This window comes from Puma concolor, chromosome C1 (assembly GCF_028749965.1).
Source record: "Puma concolor isolate L17-30 chromosome C1, mPumCon1.1.hap2, whole genome shotgun sequence".
Lineage (NCBI taxonomy): Eukaryota > Metazoa > Chordata > Mammalia > Carnivora > Felidae > Puma > Puma concolor.
In genome coordinates this window covers 211,332,584-211,346,849 of record NC_141674.1, presented here as the reverse complement: position 1 = coordinate 211,346,849, position 14,266 = coordinate 211,332,584, and the positions used below count along the sequence as shown (strand labels likewise).

The 14,266-nt window shown below is 54.4% G+C and overlaps 1 protein-coding gene across 1 annotated transcript in view; it reads left to right on the top strand.

Moving 5' to 3' along the window:
• The first annotated feature begins 2,496 nt into the window (after positions 1-2,496).
• IRS1 (insulin receptor substrate 1) overlaps positions 2,497-14,266 on the top strand; it is a 64,137-nt gene continuing 52,367 nt past the window's right edge. Inside the window, exon 1 of the mRNA XM_086719783.1 lies at positions 2,497-7,076. Within this exon, the coding sequence (XP_086575909.1) occupies positions 3,351-7,055 (3,705 nt within the window). The 5' untranslated portion in view covers positions 2,497-3,350 and the 3' untranslated portion in view covers positions 7,056-7,076. The remainder of the gene's footprint in view (positions 7,077-14,266) is intronic.

Genomic DNA, 14,266 nt, shown 5'->3' with positions numbered 1-14,266 from the left:
TCTCCTCCTTTTAGGAGAGAGTATTTTGTTTTCTACAAAGGCGTATTTCCTTTATTTAGCTTTTGGGGGGAAGGGAGGCGGGGAAAGGAAGAGGATCATTTGAAAAGTAAAATTCTATGGATTTGGATGATTTTCCTACAAAATGATAAATACCCTCCAGTCCCACCCCGCGCTAACCATCAAACTTGCAAAAAGCCCTTTGGCCTTAGATTATGTTACTAACGAATAACCCTTTCGTCTCACTTTTTTCTTGCCAAGGGTAAAAGCCCACACAATTACACTTTGCTATGAACTTCAGGCTTCCCTGCTCCGCACCCCCCTTCCCTGTTCCCCAGGAAGCAAGCTGTGCCCCCAGAATCCCGCTCCCCGTCGCTGCAGCCTCATTACCAAGTATCTGCTATTTATAGCTTTGCTGTAGTGGGCACGTGTGCCCTCATCACCAAGCTGTCAGAGGGAGAGAAGGGCGGGCTTTCAATTCAACAGTGTGTACACAAATTACAGATTAACCAGGTTTAGATGAGCCTGCATGATGGCAGGGAACGTGAAGGTACGAGGAGAAATGAGAAGCTCCCAGGCTTCCGCAGATGCCGGGTCTCCCAACTTACATACCTTACGCCACTGAATGGCGCCTATGGTTCTCTCTCTCTCTTTCTCTCTCTCTTACTACGCTTTGCAACCTACCTTGGTACCCTCACCCTCTGTCCCCACCTCCCCTCCTGCTATGCAAGGCTTGAAAGACAGGCAGCCCTACCAATCAGCAGGCTTCCCCTGGAAACAGCCCCCGCCCCTCACCCCAGCTCTAGGCCCAGGCGCGCTCCGCCGCGGCCCAGCCGGCCGGGCCATTGAGCATGCCCAGCGCTTCCGCTGCTGCGTTTCCCCGCGAGCATCCCGCAGTGTCTGCGAGCTGGAGGCAGAGGAGGGTCTCCGGCGTGGAGAGAGGGCGGAAACCCCACACTGGCCAGGAACGGGGTGGATAATTAAGACAGCGTTACCCTGAATGACAAACGTCATCTTTGTAGGGTTCTCAATGCCAGGCGGGAGAGCAAGGGACAAACTGCTTGTTCATAGGTCAGCTCACACAAACAACTTTGGGGAGCGTTGGCATGTGGTGAGACGGAGACCCCAAGATAACTGTAAGACTATGCAAGCAGATCCAGGATGCTGACCCGTTCTACTCATGAAGTACCCATTTCCCCGTAGCGTTGAGCTGGCAGGATCCTTGTTTTCTCCCGATTATCCTTGTGGTCAAGGGTAAAAATGTTATGGGGTGGTTCAGTGGGTGTGGATGGATACCGTGCGTGGAACAAACACTTAAGCCAATACTTACACAGTAGGGTTTGGGCCTTATGAACCCTCTGTAGGTCCCTAACCTCCTTTTTAAAACACAGACACATTTCGGAATATGATAAAGGACGTCTTCGTTTTCTCGCCCAGCCTTCACCCCCGTGAATCCCCGCCCCCTCGCTAGGAAGGAGGTAGGGGGAAGCCGTGATATTTACATTTTTCTCCCCCAGTTCCTCAGCAGTAACCCCACAGAGCTGGGTTTCGAACACCCTACCCGGATCCCTCTTCTCATTTGGAGTGACCAGAATCCCCCAGTAAATGCCCTTGGGCGTCCCTCTGTCCCTTCGAGGTACCTCTTCCCGCAGTGGTTTCGGGGATTCCAAGGTGGAAGGCCGGCCCAGAAGTCCCTTAGAAGACCTTATAAAAATACAGATTTCCTCACCGTGGCCTATCACTGTGAAACCAAAGTCTGGCTTCTCTATTTTCTGGAGGAAAGAGGCTTGACCAGAAGCCACCCTCTCGAGGGGTCGATCTTACCTGTTAGGTAAGATCTAGCCCAGCTCCGGCGCCCCCTCCTCCCTGGGTCCTCCCACTCAGGGCCCCGTAGCCGCAGTCCCCCCCCACCCCCCGCCGCCCCCCACCCTCACTCCTGCGTCTTCCCGAGCTCGCCCCCCCGCCGCCGTTTTCCCAGACTCCCCTCGTGCTTTCGGGTAGCCACCCAAACACACCCGCCCGCACCCTCGGCGGGGATTCCTGCGGGCCGGGGGCGCCCTGGGTGGCACGCGGGGAGGACGGCTCTGCGCCGGGGCGGGCGGCCGCGCAGGGGCGCTGCCCGAGCGCTGCGCCGGGGCCCAGCGCGGGCGCCGCTGCGGCACTGCCGGGGGGCGGAGAGGGGCGGGCGCGGGGCGGGCTCGGCCGGGAATGTAGAGACCCGGGCGGGAGCCTCCCGGCGGCGGCGGCGGCGGCGGCGGCGGCGGCGGCGGCCGGGCTGCGGAGCGCGGAGGCTCCGTCACGTGTTTTTCTCCTCCGAGTGAGACGGCGGCGCGGTCGGCGGGGGCCGGCGCGCAGAGCCAGACGCCGCCGCTTGTTTTGGTTGGGGCTCTCGGCAACTCTCCGAGGAGGAGGAGGAGGGAGGAGGGGAGAAGTAACTGCAGAGGCAGCGCCTCCCGGGGAAGAGGCGTCTTCCCCGACTCCTTCCCAAACCTCCCCCTTTGCCTCCCGCCCTCGTCCCCTCCCCTCCTCCCCTGCCGACTGGAGCGAGGGGCAGGGATGAGCCTGTCCCTCCGGCGCGTCCCCGGCTCCCTCGGCCGCCTAGTAGCGTTTCGCGTGGAAAAGGCACTTTCTCCGTCCGCCGAGATGGGCCCGAATGGGGGCTGCAGCGGACCCGTCCGCGGGCGGCAGCAGCAGCAGCAACAGCCGCAGCGCCGCGGTCTCTGCGATTGAGCTGGTATTTGGGCGGCTGGTGGCGGCGGGGCGGTTGGGGGGTGGGAGGAGGCGGAGGAGGAGGCGAAGGAGGAGGAGGAGGAGGGAGAACCCCGTGCAACGTTGGGACTTGGCAGCTCGCCTCCCCCTGCCCAAGGATATTTAATTTGCCTCGGGAATCGCTACTTCCAGAGGGGAACTCAGGAGGGAAGGCGCGCGCGCCTGGAGGGGCAACGCGGGGACCCCTGGCCGCCGCCGCCGCCCGCCTGCGCCAGACTCCAGCCCGGGCGGCGAGAGATGCATCTTCGCTCCTTCCCGGCCACGGCGGCTGCGAGGAGACTTGGCTCTCGGAGGATCCGGGCTGCACTAGCGCCGGACGCACTGCCTCCCCCCCAGGGCATGAAACGCCCGTAAACTCCGGCCGGGGCCACCTCCTTGGCGCAGCCGCTGCGTCCCCCTTCGGCTGCCCCTCCCCGGCGCGGGCGGCGGCGTGGTGTTTGGAGTCGGGGGTTCTGCCGCCTCCAGCCCTGTTTGCATGTGCGGGGCCGCGGCGAGGAGCCTCCGCCCCCCACCCGGTTGTTTTTCGGCGCCTCCCTCTCCTCGGCGGCGGCGGCGGCGGCGGCGGCGGCGGTGGCGGCGGCAGCATGGCGAGCCCTCCGGAGACCGAAGGCTTCTCGGACGTGCGCAAGGTGGGCTACCTGCGCAAACCCAAGAGCATGCACAAGCGCTTCTTCGTGCTGCGGGCGGCCAGCGAGGCGGGGGGCCCGGCGCGCCTCGAGTACTACGAGAACGAGAAGAAGTGGCGGCACAAGTCGAGCGCCCCCAAACGCTCGATCCCCCTGGAGAGCTGCTTCAACATCAACAAGCGGGCGGACTCCAAGAACAAGCACCTGGTGGCCCTCTACACCCGGGACGAGCACTTTGCCATCGCGGCGGACAGCGAGGCGGAGCAGGACAGCTGGTACCAGGCCCTCCTGCAGCTGCACAACCGGGCCAAGAGCCACCACGACGGGGCCGCGGCCCCCGGGGCAGGAGGCGGCGGGGGCAGCTGCAGTGGCAGCTCGGGCCTCGGCGAGGCTGGGGAGGACTTGAGCTACGGGGATGTGCCCCCAGGACCTGCGTTCAAGGAGGTCTGGCAGGTGATCCTGAAACCCAAGGGCCTGGGTCAGACAAAGAACCTGATTGGCATCTACCGTCTCTGCCTGACCAGCAAGACCATCAGCTTCGTGAAGCTGAACTCGGAGGCGGCGGCCGTGGTGCTGCAGCTGATGAACATCAGACGCTGCGGCCACTCCGAGAACTTCTTCTTCATCGAAGTGGGCCGTTCCGCGGTGACGGGACCTGGGGAGTTCTGGATGCAGGTGGATGACTCTGTGGTGGCCCAGAACATGCACGAGACAATCCTGGAGGCCATGCGGGCCATGAGCGACGAGTTCCGTCCTCGAAGTAAGAGCCAGTCCTCCTCCAACTGCTCCAACCCCATCAGCGTCCCCCTGCGCAGGCACCACCTCAACAACCCGCCACCCAGCCAGGTGGGGCTGACCCGCCGCTCTCGCACCGAGAGCATCACCGCCACCTCTCCGGCCAGCATGGTGGGCGGGAAGCAGGGCTCCTTCCGCGTGCGCGCGTCCAGCGACGGCGAGGGCACCATGTCCCGCCCGGCCTCGGTGGACGGCAGCCCCGTGAGTCCTAGCACCAACAGGACGCACGCGCACCGGCATCGCGGCAGCTCCCGGCTGCACCCGCCTCTCAACCACAGCCGCTCCATCCCCATGCCTTCGTCCCGCTGCTCGCCTTCTGCCACCAGCCCGGTCAGTCTGTCGTCCAGCAGCACCAGTGGCCACGGCTCCACCTCGGACTGCCTCTTCCCCCGGCGCTCTAGTGCTTCTGTGTCCGGTTCCCCCAGCGATGGCGGTTTCATCTCCTCGGATGAGTACGGCTCTAGTCCTTGCGATTTCCGAAGTTCCTTCCGCAGTGTCACCCCGGATTCCCTGGGCCACACCCCACCGGCCCGCGGGGAGGAGGAGCTGAGCAACTACATCTGCATGGGAGGCAAAGGATCCTCCACCCTCACCGCCCCCAATGGTCACTACATTTTGCCTCGGGGCGGCAATGGTCACCGCTACGTCGCCGGGGCCGGCCTGGGCACCAGCCCAGCCCTGGCCGGGGATGAAGGAGCTAGTGCAGCCGATCTGGATAATCGGTTCCGAAAGCGGACTCACTCGGCCGGCACGTCCCCTACCATTTCCCACCAGAAGACCCCATCGCAGTCCTCGGTGGCTTCCATTGAGGAGTACACGGAGATGATGCCTGCCTACCCGCCAGGAGGTGGCAGCGGAGGCCGCCTGCCCGGCTACCGGCACTCGGCCTTCGTGCCCACCCACTCCTACCCCGAGGAGGGTCTGGAGGTGCACCGGGGCCACCACCGCCCAGACACCTCCTCTCTCCACACTGATGATGGCTACATGCCCATGTCCCCAGGAGTGGCCCCAGTGCCCAGCAGCCGCAAGGGCAGCGGGGACTACATGCCCATGAGCCCCAAGAGCGTGTCTGCTCCACAGCAGATCATCAACCCCATCAGGCGCCATCCCCAGAGGGTGGACCCCAATGGCTACATGATGATGTCCCCTAGCGGCAGCTGCTCTCCTGACATCGGAGGTGGGCCCAGCAGCAGCGGCAGCGGCGCCGCCCCCTCTGGGAGCGGCTACGGGAAGCTGTGGACCAACGGGGTCGGGGGCCACCACCCTCACGCTCTGCCACATCCCAAACTCCCCGTAGAGAGTGGTGGCGGCAAGCTCTTGTCTTGTACTGGTGACTACATAAACATGTCGCCGGTGGGGGACTCCAATACCAGCAGCCCCTCCGACTGCTACTACGGCCCGGAGGACCCCCAGCACAAGCCAGTCCTCTCCTACTACTCGTTGCCAAGGTCCTTTAAGCACACCCAGCGCCCCGGGGAGCTGGAGGAGAGTGCCCGGCACCAGCACCTCCGCCTTTCCTCCAGCTCTGGTCGCCTTCTCTATGCCGCCACCGCAGAAGATTCCTCCTCCTCTACCAGCAGCGACAGCCTGGGCGGCGGGTACTGTGGGGTCAGGCCCGATTCTGGCCTCCCGCACATCCACCATCAGGTCCTGCAGCCCCATCTGCCTCGAAAGGTGGACACAGCTGCCCAGACCAACAGCCGCCTGGCTCGGCCCACGAGGCTGTCCCTGGGGGATCCCAAGGCCAGCACCTTACCTCGGGTCCGAGAGCAGCAGCCACAGCCCCCGCTGCTGCACCCTGCGGAGCCCAAGAGCCCAGGGGAATACGTGAATATTGAGTTTGGGGGGGATCAGCCGGGCTACTTATCCGGTCCCGTGGCTTCCCGCGGCTCGCCTTCTGTCAGGTGCCCATCCCAGCTCCAGCCAGCCCCCAGAGAGGAAGAGACTGGCACTGAAGAGTACATGAACATGGACCTGGGGCCGGGCAGGAGGGCCACCTGGCAGGAGGGTGCCGGGGGCCAGCCAGGCAGAGTGGGCCCCACACCTCCTGGGGCGGCCAGCGTGTGCAGGCCCACCCGGGCCGTGCCCAGCAGCCGCGGTCACTACATGACCATGCAGATGGGCTGTCCCGGTCAGAGCTATGTGGACACCTCACCAGTTGCCCCCATCAGCTATGCTGACATGCGGACAGGCCTCGTTGTGGAGGAGGCGAGCCTTCCGGGGGCCACGGCCGCCGCTCCCTCCTCATCCTCGGCGGCCTCGGCTTCCCCCACTGCGCCTCAAAAAGCAGGGGAGCTGGTGGCCCGCTCTTCCCTGCTGGGGGGCCCGCAGGGACCCGGAGGCATGAGCGCCTTCACCAGGGTGAACCTCAGCCCCAGCCGGAACCAGAGTGCCAAAGTGATCCGTGCGGACCCGCAAGGGTGCCGGAGGCGGCACAGCTCTGAGACCTTCTCCTCGACACCCAGTGCCACCCGGGCGGGCAACACGGTGCCCTTCGGAGGGGGCGCTGCAGGAGGGGGCAGCGGTGGTGGCAACGGCAGCGCCGAGGAGGTGAAACGCCACAGTTCTGCTTCCTTCGAGAACGTGTGGCTGAGGCCTGGGGAGCTCGGGGGAGCCCCCAAGGAGCCGGCCCAAGTGTGCGGGGCCGCCGGGGGTTTGGAGAACGGGCTTAACTACATAGACCTGGATTTGGTCAAGGACTTCAAACAGCGCCCTCAGGAGCGCCCCCCTCAACCACAGCCGCCCCCGCCCCCGCCCCCTCATCAGCCTCTGGGCAGCAGCGAGGGCAGCTCCACCCGCCGCTCCAGCGAGGATTTAAGCGCCTATGCCAGCATCAGTTTCCAGAAGCAGCCAGAGGACCTCCAGTAGCTCGACTGGACATCACAGCAGGTGCGTTTCATGGTGACAAAGTCAGAAGACAAAACCGCTTTGAACCCTGTGCTGGAATTCTCTTCCTCTTTGCCTAGGCCCCTTTTCCTCTCCTTCCCACTGCTTCCTTAGGGGGTGCATTCCCAGGATGGGAGAGGTTAGGGCACACAAGGTGTACTCTCCCCGCCCCCCGCCCCCCCCCCCCCCCCCATGACACTTGGCTGGTGGTCAAATAAACCTGTTGGAACAGCGGCCCAGGAGGCCTTTTTCATTTGAGGTTCCCAAGTGAAATACTTAACCGTATGATTTTCAAAAATATATACCCTACACCAGTGCTGAGGCTTGTGAAGTCCCTATATAAGAACCTTGTTCTCTTTATTGAAGTTTTCTTTTGACTGTATATTTAGGTCAGTCCCTAGAAGGAACAGACGAAAAAATACTGGTTAATACAGGGTCTAAACCAAACCCTCCACTTGAGATAGTTTCTTGGAGCTCTTCAGGGTGATCTTATCAAGTTGCTCCGTGTCCTTTAGTTCTGTGATTTCACAATACCAAGGCAACATAAATAGCAGTGGAAACATCAATTTTTATTCCTGCTGCCCTAAAACGATTCAGGAGGAAGAGCTTATTCAGGCTTACATATTTAGAGAGACATACTTGCCTGTTTGTGACTCTCTGTAGAAAGTCATTATGGGTGACATTCTCTTTTTGTTCCCGAACCAGGATTTGTGAAATATTATTCACACACCGACCCACCACCTCACAGGCATGGCTGTTTTCATACAGGGTATGCAGTGAAGTCTGCTGGTGTCTGAGACCCATTATTAGTTAAGAGTTATGGAAATTCACCCCAGCGTGTCTGCCTTACCGTTGTCTGTTCTGGCAAAGGCCTCAGGGAGACATCACCCAGATCGTTTGAGGACTACCGCACATCTTCTGTAAAATTACTTAACATTTTTTTGTGTGTGGAAGAGAAAGTATTGAGCTAGGGGAGCGCAGGGGTCTGGTTTGATTTTGCATTGAATGTTAAAGCCCCTTCGTTTGGGGGGCATTTCTGGTTGGTCTTTAAAGGCAAGAGTAGACACCTCAGTAAATGTGGAAACTTAGCCTGTTACGTCTTCTGTGGCTAAGGCTCTACTGAAAATGAAAAACATTTGTAATAGGAAATCAGCCTGTCCTTCATTCCGTTGAGCCTGTTTTCTGGTGGTCATAATTGTGGGAAGAAGAGAGGAGTGCAGTTTGCAAATAATGTGATGAGTTGGCAATGTAGAAGTTTCCAGCATTTGGAAACACTTTATTCTGAAGAACTGATTATCTTGTGATAGTCTTTTTGATATATGCTTCACAGAATGAGCTTTTAAAAGCATTATTCTTCGTAATGTGTGTCCATTCATAAGAAATTGTGCATTGGGTTTCTATTCATTGGTATTTGCTTATCATGTGGCCTCAGTCTCCTTGATTCTAACAGCCTCTAATATTTGACCCCTCTCCTTCTCTGTTTTCTAGAACAAGACAGAGATATAAAAACATTCCGACTAAGATCTTAGAGGATATATTACACAAAGCATTATTTGATCAGTATTTAACCTTTATTTTCATGAGTCACTAGATGAGAGATTTAATTGTATATATCAACATCAGTTAAAAACTTTGGTTATTTTTAAATGATAAAAAAAAAATGCTTAGGGGAAAACCCCTCTAATCCTTTAACCATTTATGCTGCAAAGTGTTTCATTTATAAAGTAATGAGAGTTTGAAGGAAAAAAGAAAAAAACCCAGCAGAACCAACATTGTGGCCAGAGGGGAGATGAAAGAGGACAGGAAAGAAGAAATTCTCCTCACCTGCTTTCTTCGGTGGAACCGGTCTCTTTTTATGTAGAGTAGAAGAAATAATATTTGCTCTAAAAGAAACTGATGACCAAATAGAGTTTTCATCTTTTCAAGGGGCTTTAAAATGCAATCCCCTTTACGTGGAGGGCACCTTAAAAACCAACCAACCAAAGCCAAACGATCTTCTGAGCTTTCTTAGGGAGAGTATAATATTTTGGAACACGCATATAGTCATATCCCTAATAATCTGGGAGCAGCAGCACACCATGCTTTCACAGCACCGTGGCAGAAAAATTCGACAGTGCGTATTGTACGATGTAAATGGCGAGATGAGAGGTGTGTGCGGGTGTGTTTTCTGTGAGGCACCGAATGCTGCTTGGCCCGCTTCCCATCGTGAATTCTGCTCACCTGCCTCTGCCCTGTTGAGTTTAAAGACAGTCCATTCTCCTCTGAAACACAAAAGCGGACCCGCCCCTGGCAAACAACTTTTCCCAGGAATGAGTATGCTGCTTTGTGAAAACATCCTTTTCCTAACTCCCTCGGCAATTTCTGTCTTTGCCTGCCTTGCTGTTGCTCAGGTAAAACCCGAAACTGGGAAGGAATGAGGCGCGCTTCCTCCTCCCCCCCCTCCCCGTTTTATTAAACACTGCGGCTTCTCCAGTATTTTTCTCTATTAAAGGAGAACATTTGTGAGGCAGCTCAGGAGCTCAGAACTGGTGGTTTTCCTTCTGATTGACCTCATGGCAGCTACTGGGTTTTGTCAACCTGTGTCTCCTCGGAGTTCTGTTTTTAGTTGTTTTCCGGCATCCCCTTCTCGACCCTGTTCTTTGTTTCCCATCTCTTGTTTCCTGTTTCTGGCGTTGTCTTGTTGTGTGTGTGTGTGTGTGTGTGTGTGTGTGTGTGTGCGTGTGTGTGCCTCATTTCAGAATCTCGCAGTCCTTGTGGCCTACTCTGCAGAGAGTGGGTTGAGAGCCCAAGAAAGAAGGCAGAAAGGACACAGCAGCCCAGTTTTTCAATTTGTTTATTAGTTTTGAAACTGCAGCTCCGGCACATAGATCAGGCTTTGGCAAAGGCATAGACCCAAGCCACCCCTTTTAGGTCCCCCCCCCTTTTTTTTCTTTTTTGGTCATTTTGTTATGATCCCTTCAAAAAAAAAGGGAGGGGGGAGCATTTCTTTTCTTTCACTGCATTTCCTTGGGATTTCAAGGATTCCTACCTCCACGACTACCTCCCTCCTCCTCCCTCCTTCCCTTCCCCTCCCTGTGTGGCCTTTTTGTCTGGCGCATACCGTCTCAGCTCTGGCACTTTCCCGTTTCCCGGGTCACCTCCGCTTCCTGCATTCCTCCCTATTTATTTGGCACTTGGCTCCCCTCCCTCCTCCGAGCCCCTTGAGCCGGGGGTTGGGGAATCTGCAGCGGGGCTCAGGCCGCCCTCACAAACCTCCCACCCCGCCCACCTCCGGTCGCCTGGGGGCGCCGGGCTGCCTGGCCCCGTCCCCGCCCCGCCGGCCGCGTGGTGGTCGGGAGAGCCTGCTGAGCCCCGGCCCCTCGGTGCAGGACTGGCTCTGGGTGGGCGGGGCGGACGGGCGCGGATTGGCTCCCGCCAGAGCCAATCAGCGCGAGCATTGGCAGTACTGCGGCGGGCGCGGGGTGGGGCCTCGAGCGGGGGTCGGGCGGGGGCGGTGGGTCCGGGCCTCCGTCCGGGGTCTCCGCGGTAGCCGGCGGGCTGGGCATCGGGGGCGCCAGTCGTCTACCTCTGTCCCTCCACCTCTTCCCTCTGGAGCCCGCGGAGCTGAGCCAAATGCGCGTCTCTCCCCCCGCCACCCCCCCCCCCCCCCCCCACGCCCGGAGGATGTTATGCTCTCAGCCTTATTCGTGCCTCCAGCCCAGAATCCCAAGAATGAGAAAGTCCAACCAGCCCACTGACAGAGGCCGGAAACACACACTTCCTCTTTTTTTTAATTGAGAAAAATCCAGGCCATGACCATGTGACATGCCCCATTTTGTTTCCCTCCTCTCTTTACTACGGTTTACTACGACGCCACGTTCCTTCATCTTCCTGTCTGGAAATCCAGGAGCACGTGGTTGTAGGATTGATTGGGTTGGCTCAAGATTCTTACATTTACGTCCCTTACTAATGGGAGGGAGGAGGGGGAAAAAAAAACGGAGGAGGAAGTACAAGTGCTGTGGCTGGCACTGTTTGGGGAATCATTCAGGAAAAACTCATTTGGCTGGAAATTGCATTAGGGTCAACACTATATATCGAGCGGCTGCAGTTCGAAAAGCATGGAGCCAGATAAGATCAACAAAAACTGACCCTTCTAGGCCCAGGGGAGCTCCCAGTGAAATGAAAACGCCGGATATAGCTTGCAAATCATGAGAATCTAGAGATTCATTGCAAGGGCCTGGGTAGGGTTTGGTACTGAGGTTGGGGGAAACGCTGCGTAAGCTCTCAAAACCAGGTTTGTTTTTTTGACCAGTGACAGCTCCAGTGAAAGATCATCAGGGGAGACTGGCTACCTTTCTTAAAGCTTGCTAGGTTTGTGTTGTGGCCCTCACATAACCAACAGCATATGAGATGTATTACTTGAGGGGATGGAAAATGTGTTCAGATCTATCCTTTCTAAAATAAAGGAAAATAAAAGAAACCCTCCCCTTCCCCTCTCACCAGCCAGCATCCCTCATGCATCACTGCAGCATAAGCCCCAAAGGCAGCCGTTTTTTCCGTAGGTGTAAATGTAAGGAAGAAGCACCGCCCTGATGTAAATGCCATGCCTCATGCTGTTCTGAGCTGTGGGAGAGTTTCTCTGTTCCAGAAAACTTTGAACATCTAACAATCTTATTAATCTCTGCTCTCCTTGAAGTAGCATTTTAGGTTAAAAAAATAAATCCATAAAAAATTCTATATATTGTAGTCGTTTCTCTGATTGCCCCCCCCCCCCCCGCCCAAATGAAGACTATCTCCAATATTGCCTACAATAAAGGACTTGCAATTCAAAAGTTCATGTCTCCCCTGACCCTTGCTTCTTCCCTCCCACCCCCGGAGTGGTGGGGAGGTTATCAAAATTTCTGGAAAAAAGCTTTATGCTATCTTCAATGATGGAATGGAAAAACCAGTTCCTGGAAGCCAGAGATCTTGGGTTGTAACACAGCCTGTGCCCTTCACTAGCTAAGCGACCTTGGGCAAGTCACTTAATTTCTCGGAACCTATTTCCTCATCGGTAACTCGAGAGTTTTGTTCTAAATTATTCTGACCTCCTTTGCAGCACTAAACATAGGAGTATTTTGGAGACAATAACTGATATTCTTTAATGGGTCAGTTGTAATGAGGATTCTTTCTGAAGAAGCTGTTGATGGGGTCATAATGAAGTGCAGGAGAATATTCTGTTTCGTCCTGTTCTGGCTTTTGGATCACTCTTAATAGTTTTGATTCAGGACCTATTTTAACCTTTCTGGTTTGGAGGGGAGCAGATTTTAACAGACCTTAAGACAAGACCTCCAGACTGCACCAGTCTCAATTTTTCGAAACTTTTCTAGACTGAACTGGGCTCCTCCTCCTCTTTTCCTTGTTGAAAACTCAAATGTGTGTGGGAATGCAAGTCAGCTGCTAGTTTCTTGCCTCCTAAGGTCAACTGTTGGAAGCATCCCACCCCACAGTACAGGTCAAGCTTTAACCAATCGATGCCTATGACATTATTCTGTTTCTTCTCTTGGAAATCACCCTTTCCTATGTGGGTGGTCTGCTTATGGATAGTGTTTCTCATTTGTACCGTCAGAATCCTTCAGTGAGGTATCAGAGAGGAAACCTGAGAGGGCAAGTGAGGACTATAGGAAATCTTTTACAATTTTTTGTTTCAGCCTTGTTAGGTGTGTGAAAAGGCCCCGTATTTCTCTTGCTGGCAGCCTGTCACCTAGCTTTTTTGTGTGTTCTCTTTTCCAATCCTTCTGCTGCCTATCATGTATATTTCTTAGCTGTATAGTATATTAATGGTTTTTTTTTTTTTATTTTGGTGGGTTGGTAACTTTAGGATAATGGGACACCTCACAATTACAAGGTTTTGTTTTAAAGAAAGCTATTCTCTCAATTATTTCCTCATGTTACAAAGTTACTGGAAATTGTATTCAAGGAAAATAGTGTCTTGTGAATTCAGTTTGAAGTCAGTTTCACACTAAAGATTCTGCAACCCTCTTTGCCACATCTACAATTATATACTTGATTTATTATTTCCTTATGAGTCCGTAGCTATGCGTCAGACTCTAAAAGCTCTTCTTAAAATGTTCTTGAAACATGTTTAGAAGTTGTAATCACGTTGAATTTTAATTTAACAGAATTACATTCTAGTATTGGTATGGGACATAATATTAGTATGCTAATTGCCAACTAATGAAATAGTTGCCCCCCAAAAAGTTATCATAAAGCTTTTTTGAATGATAGCTAGGAAATATCATCTACTTACTTCCATTCTTGTCTTGCAAGGTGGAGATGGGAGTATCTTGCCCGTTCTTGATTCACAGAAAAAAGGAAAAGATAGATCAGATGGGTGTAAGGTACTGTCATCTATGGGGAAAGGAACATTTCCCATTTTAATAATATTCTTGCTTCAGGCTCTGCTATAATCTGTTTGTTAAAATAGAGTTGGTTGGATAAACGGTATTTGTGCTTCCTCAATGAGCCAGTGATCTTTGAATAATAGAGCTTTTAAAAATGATGTGTTGATGTTGAAAAGGCTGCTTTTCTTTTTCAACCCTCTTTCTGTATTTTCATTAATGATGGCAGTGGAATTGAATATGTGGGTCAGGCTATAATTTTAATTGGATCATTGCATCTGTCTTCAAGCGGAGAGGAAATTTTGTGGTTTTATTACCCCCACCCTGGATGTTTTATTGAGTAATGTTTTACTGAGTGAACATTCATTGTTTTCCTTTTGCCATTCCTTGTTTGCTCGTTTGTTTGTTCCCCACTCTGTGTCGTACCTTCTGCCATTTACTCCTGGTCCTGTTTGAGCCAAACCCACATACATTGGATGCTAATTGGTTGGGCTGTAAAGAAGATGCCGGTAAACCCAAGTTCATAAACTTTTCCCCCTTGTTTTCTATTGACCGAAAAATACTTGGATGCAAGTTCTCTGATCTGCCCTGACATATTTAGGTCATGCTGCTGAATGAACAGTATCACTTAATCTTGAGAAATTGATAGTTGTGTTATGTTTGTTGAAATGATTAAAGAGACATCCCCCCCCTTTTTTTTTCTGTGAACGTGGATAGTGTGGCAAACAAATTATATTTTGCACAAAAAGTCATGATGCTTCTTTTTAGGAAAGTTACAATCCATGCGAGGTGGGGAAAAATTTGAGAAAAGACATTTATAAAAATATGACAGTT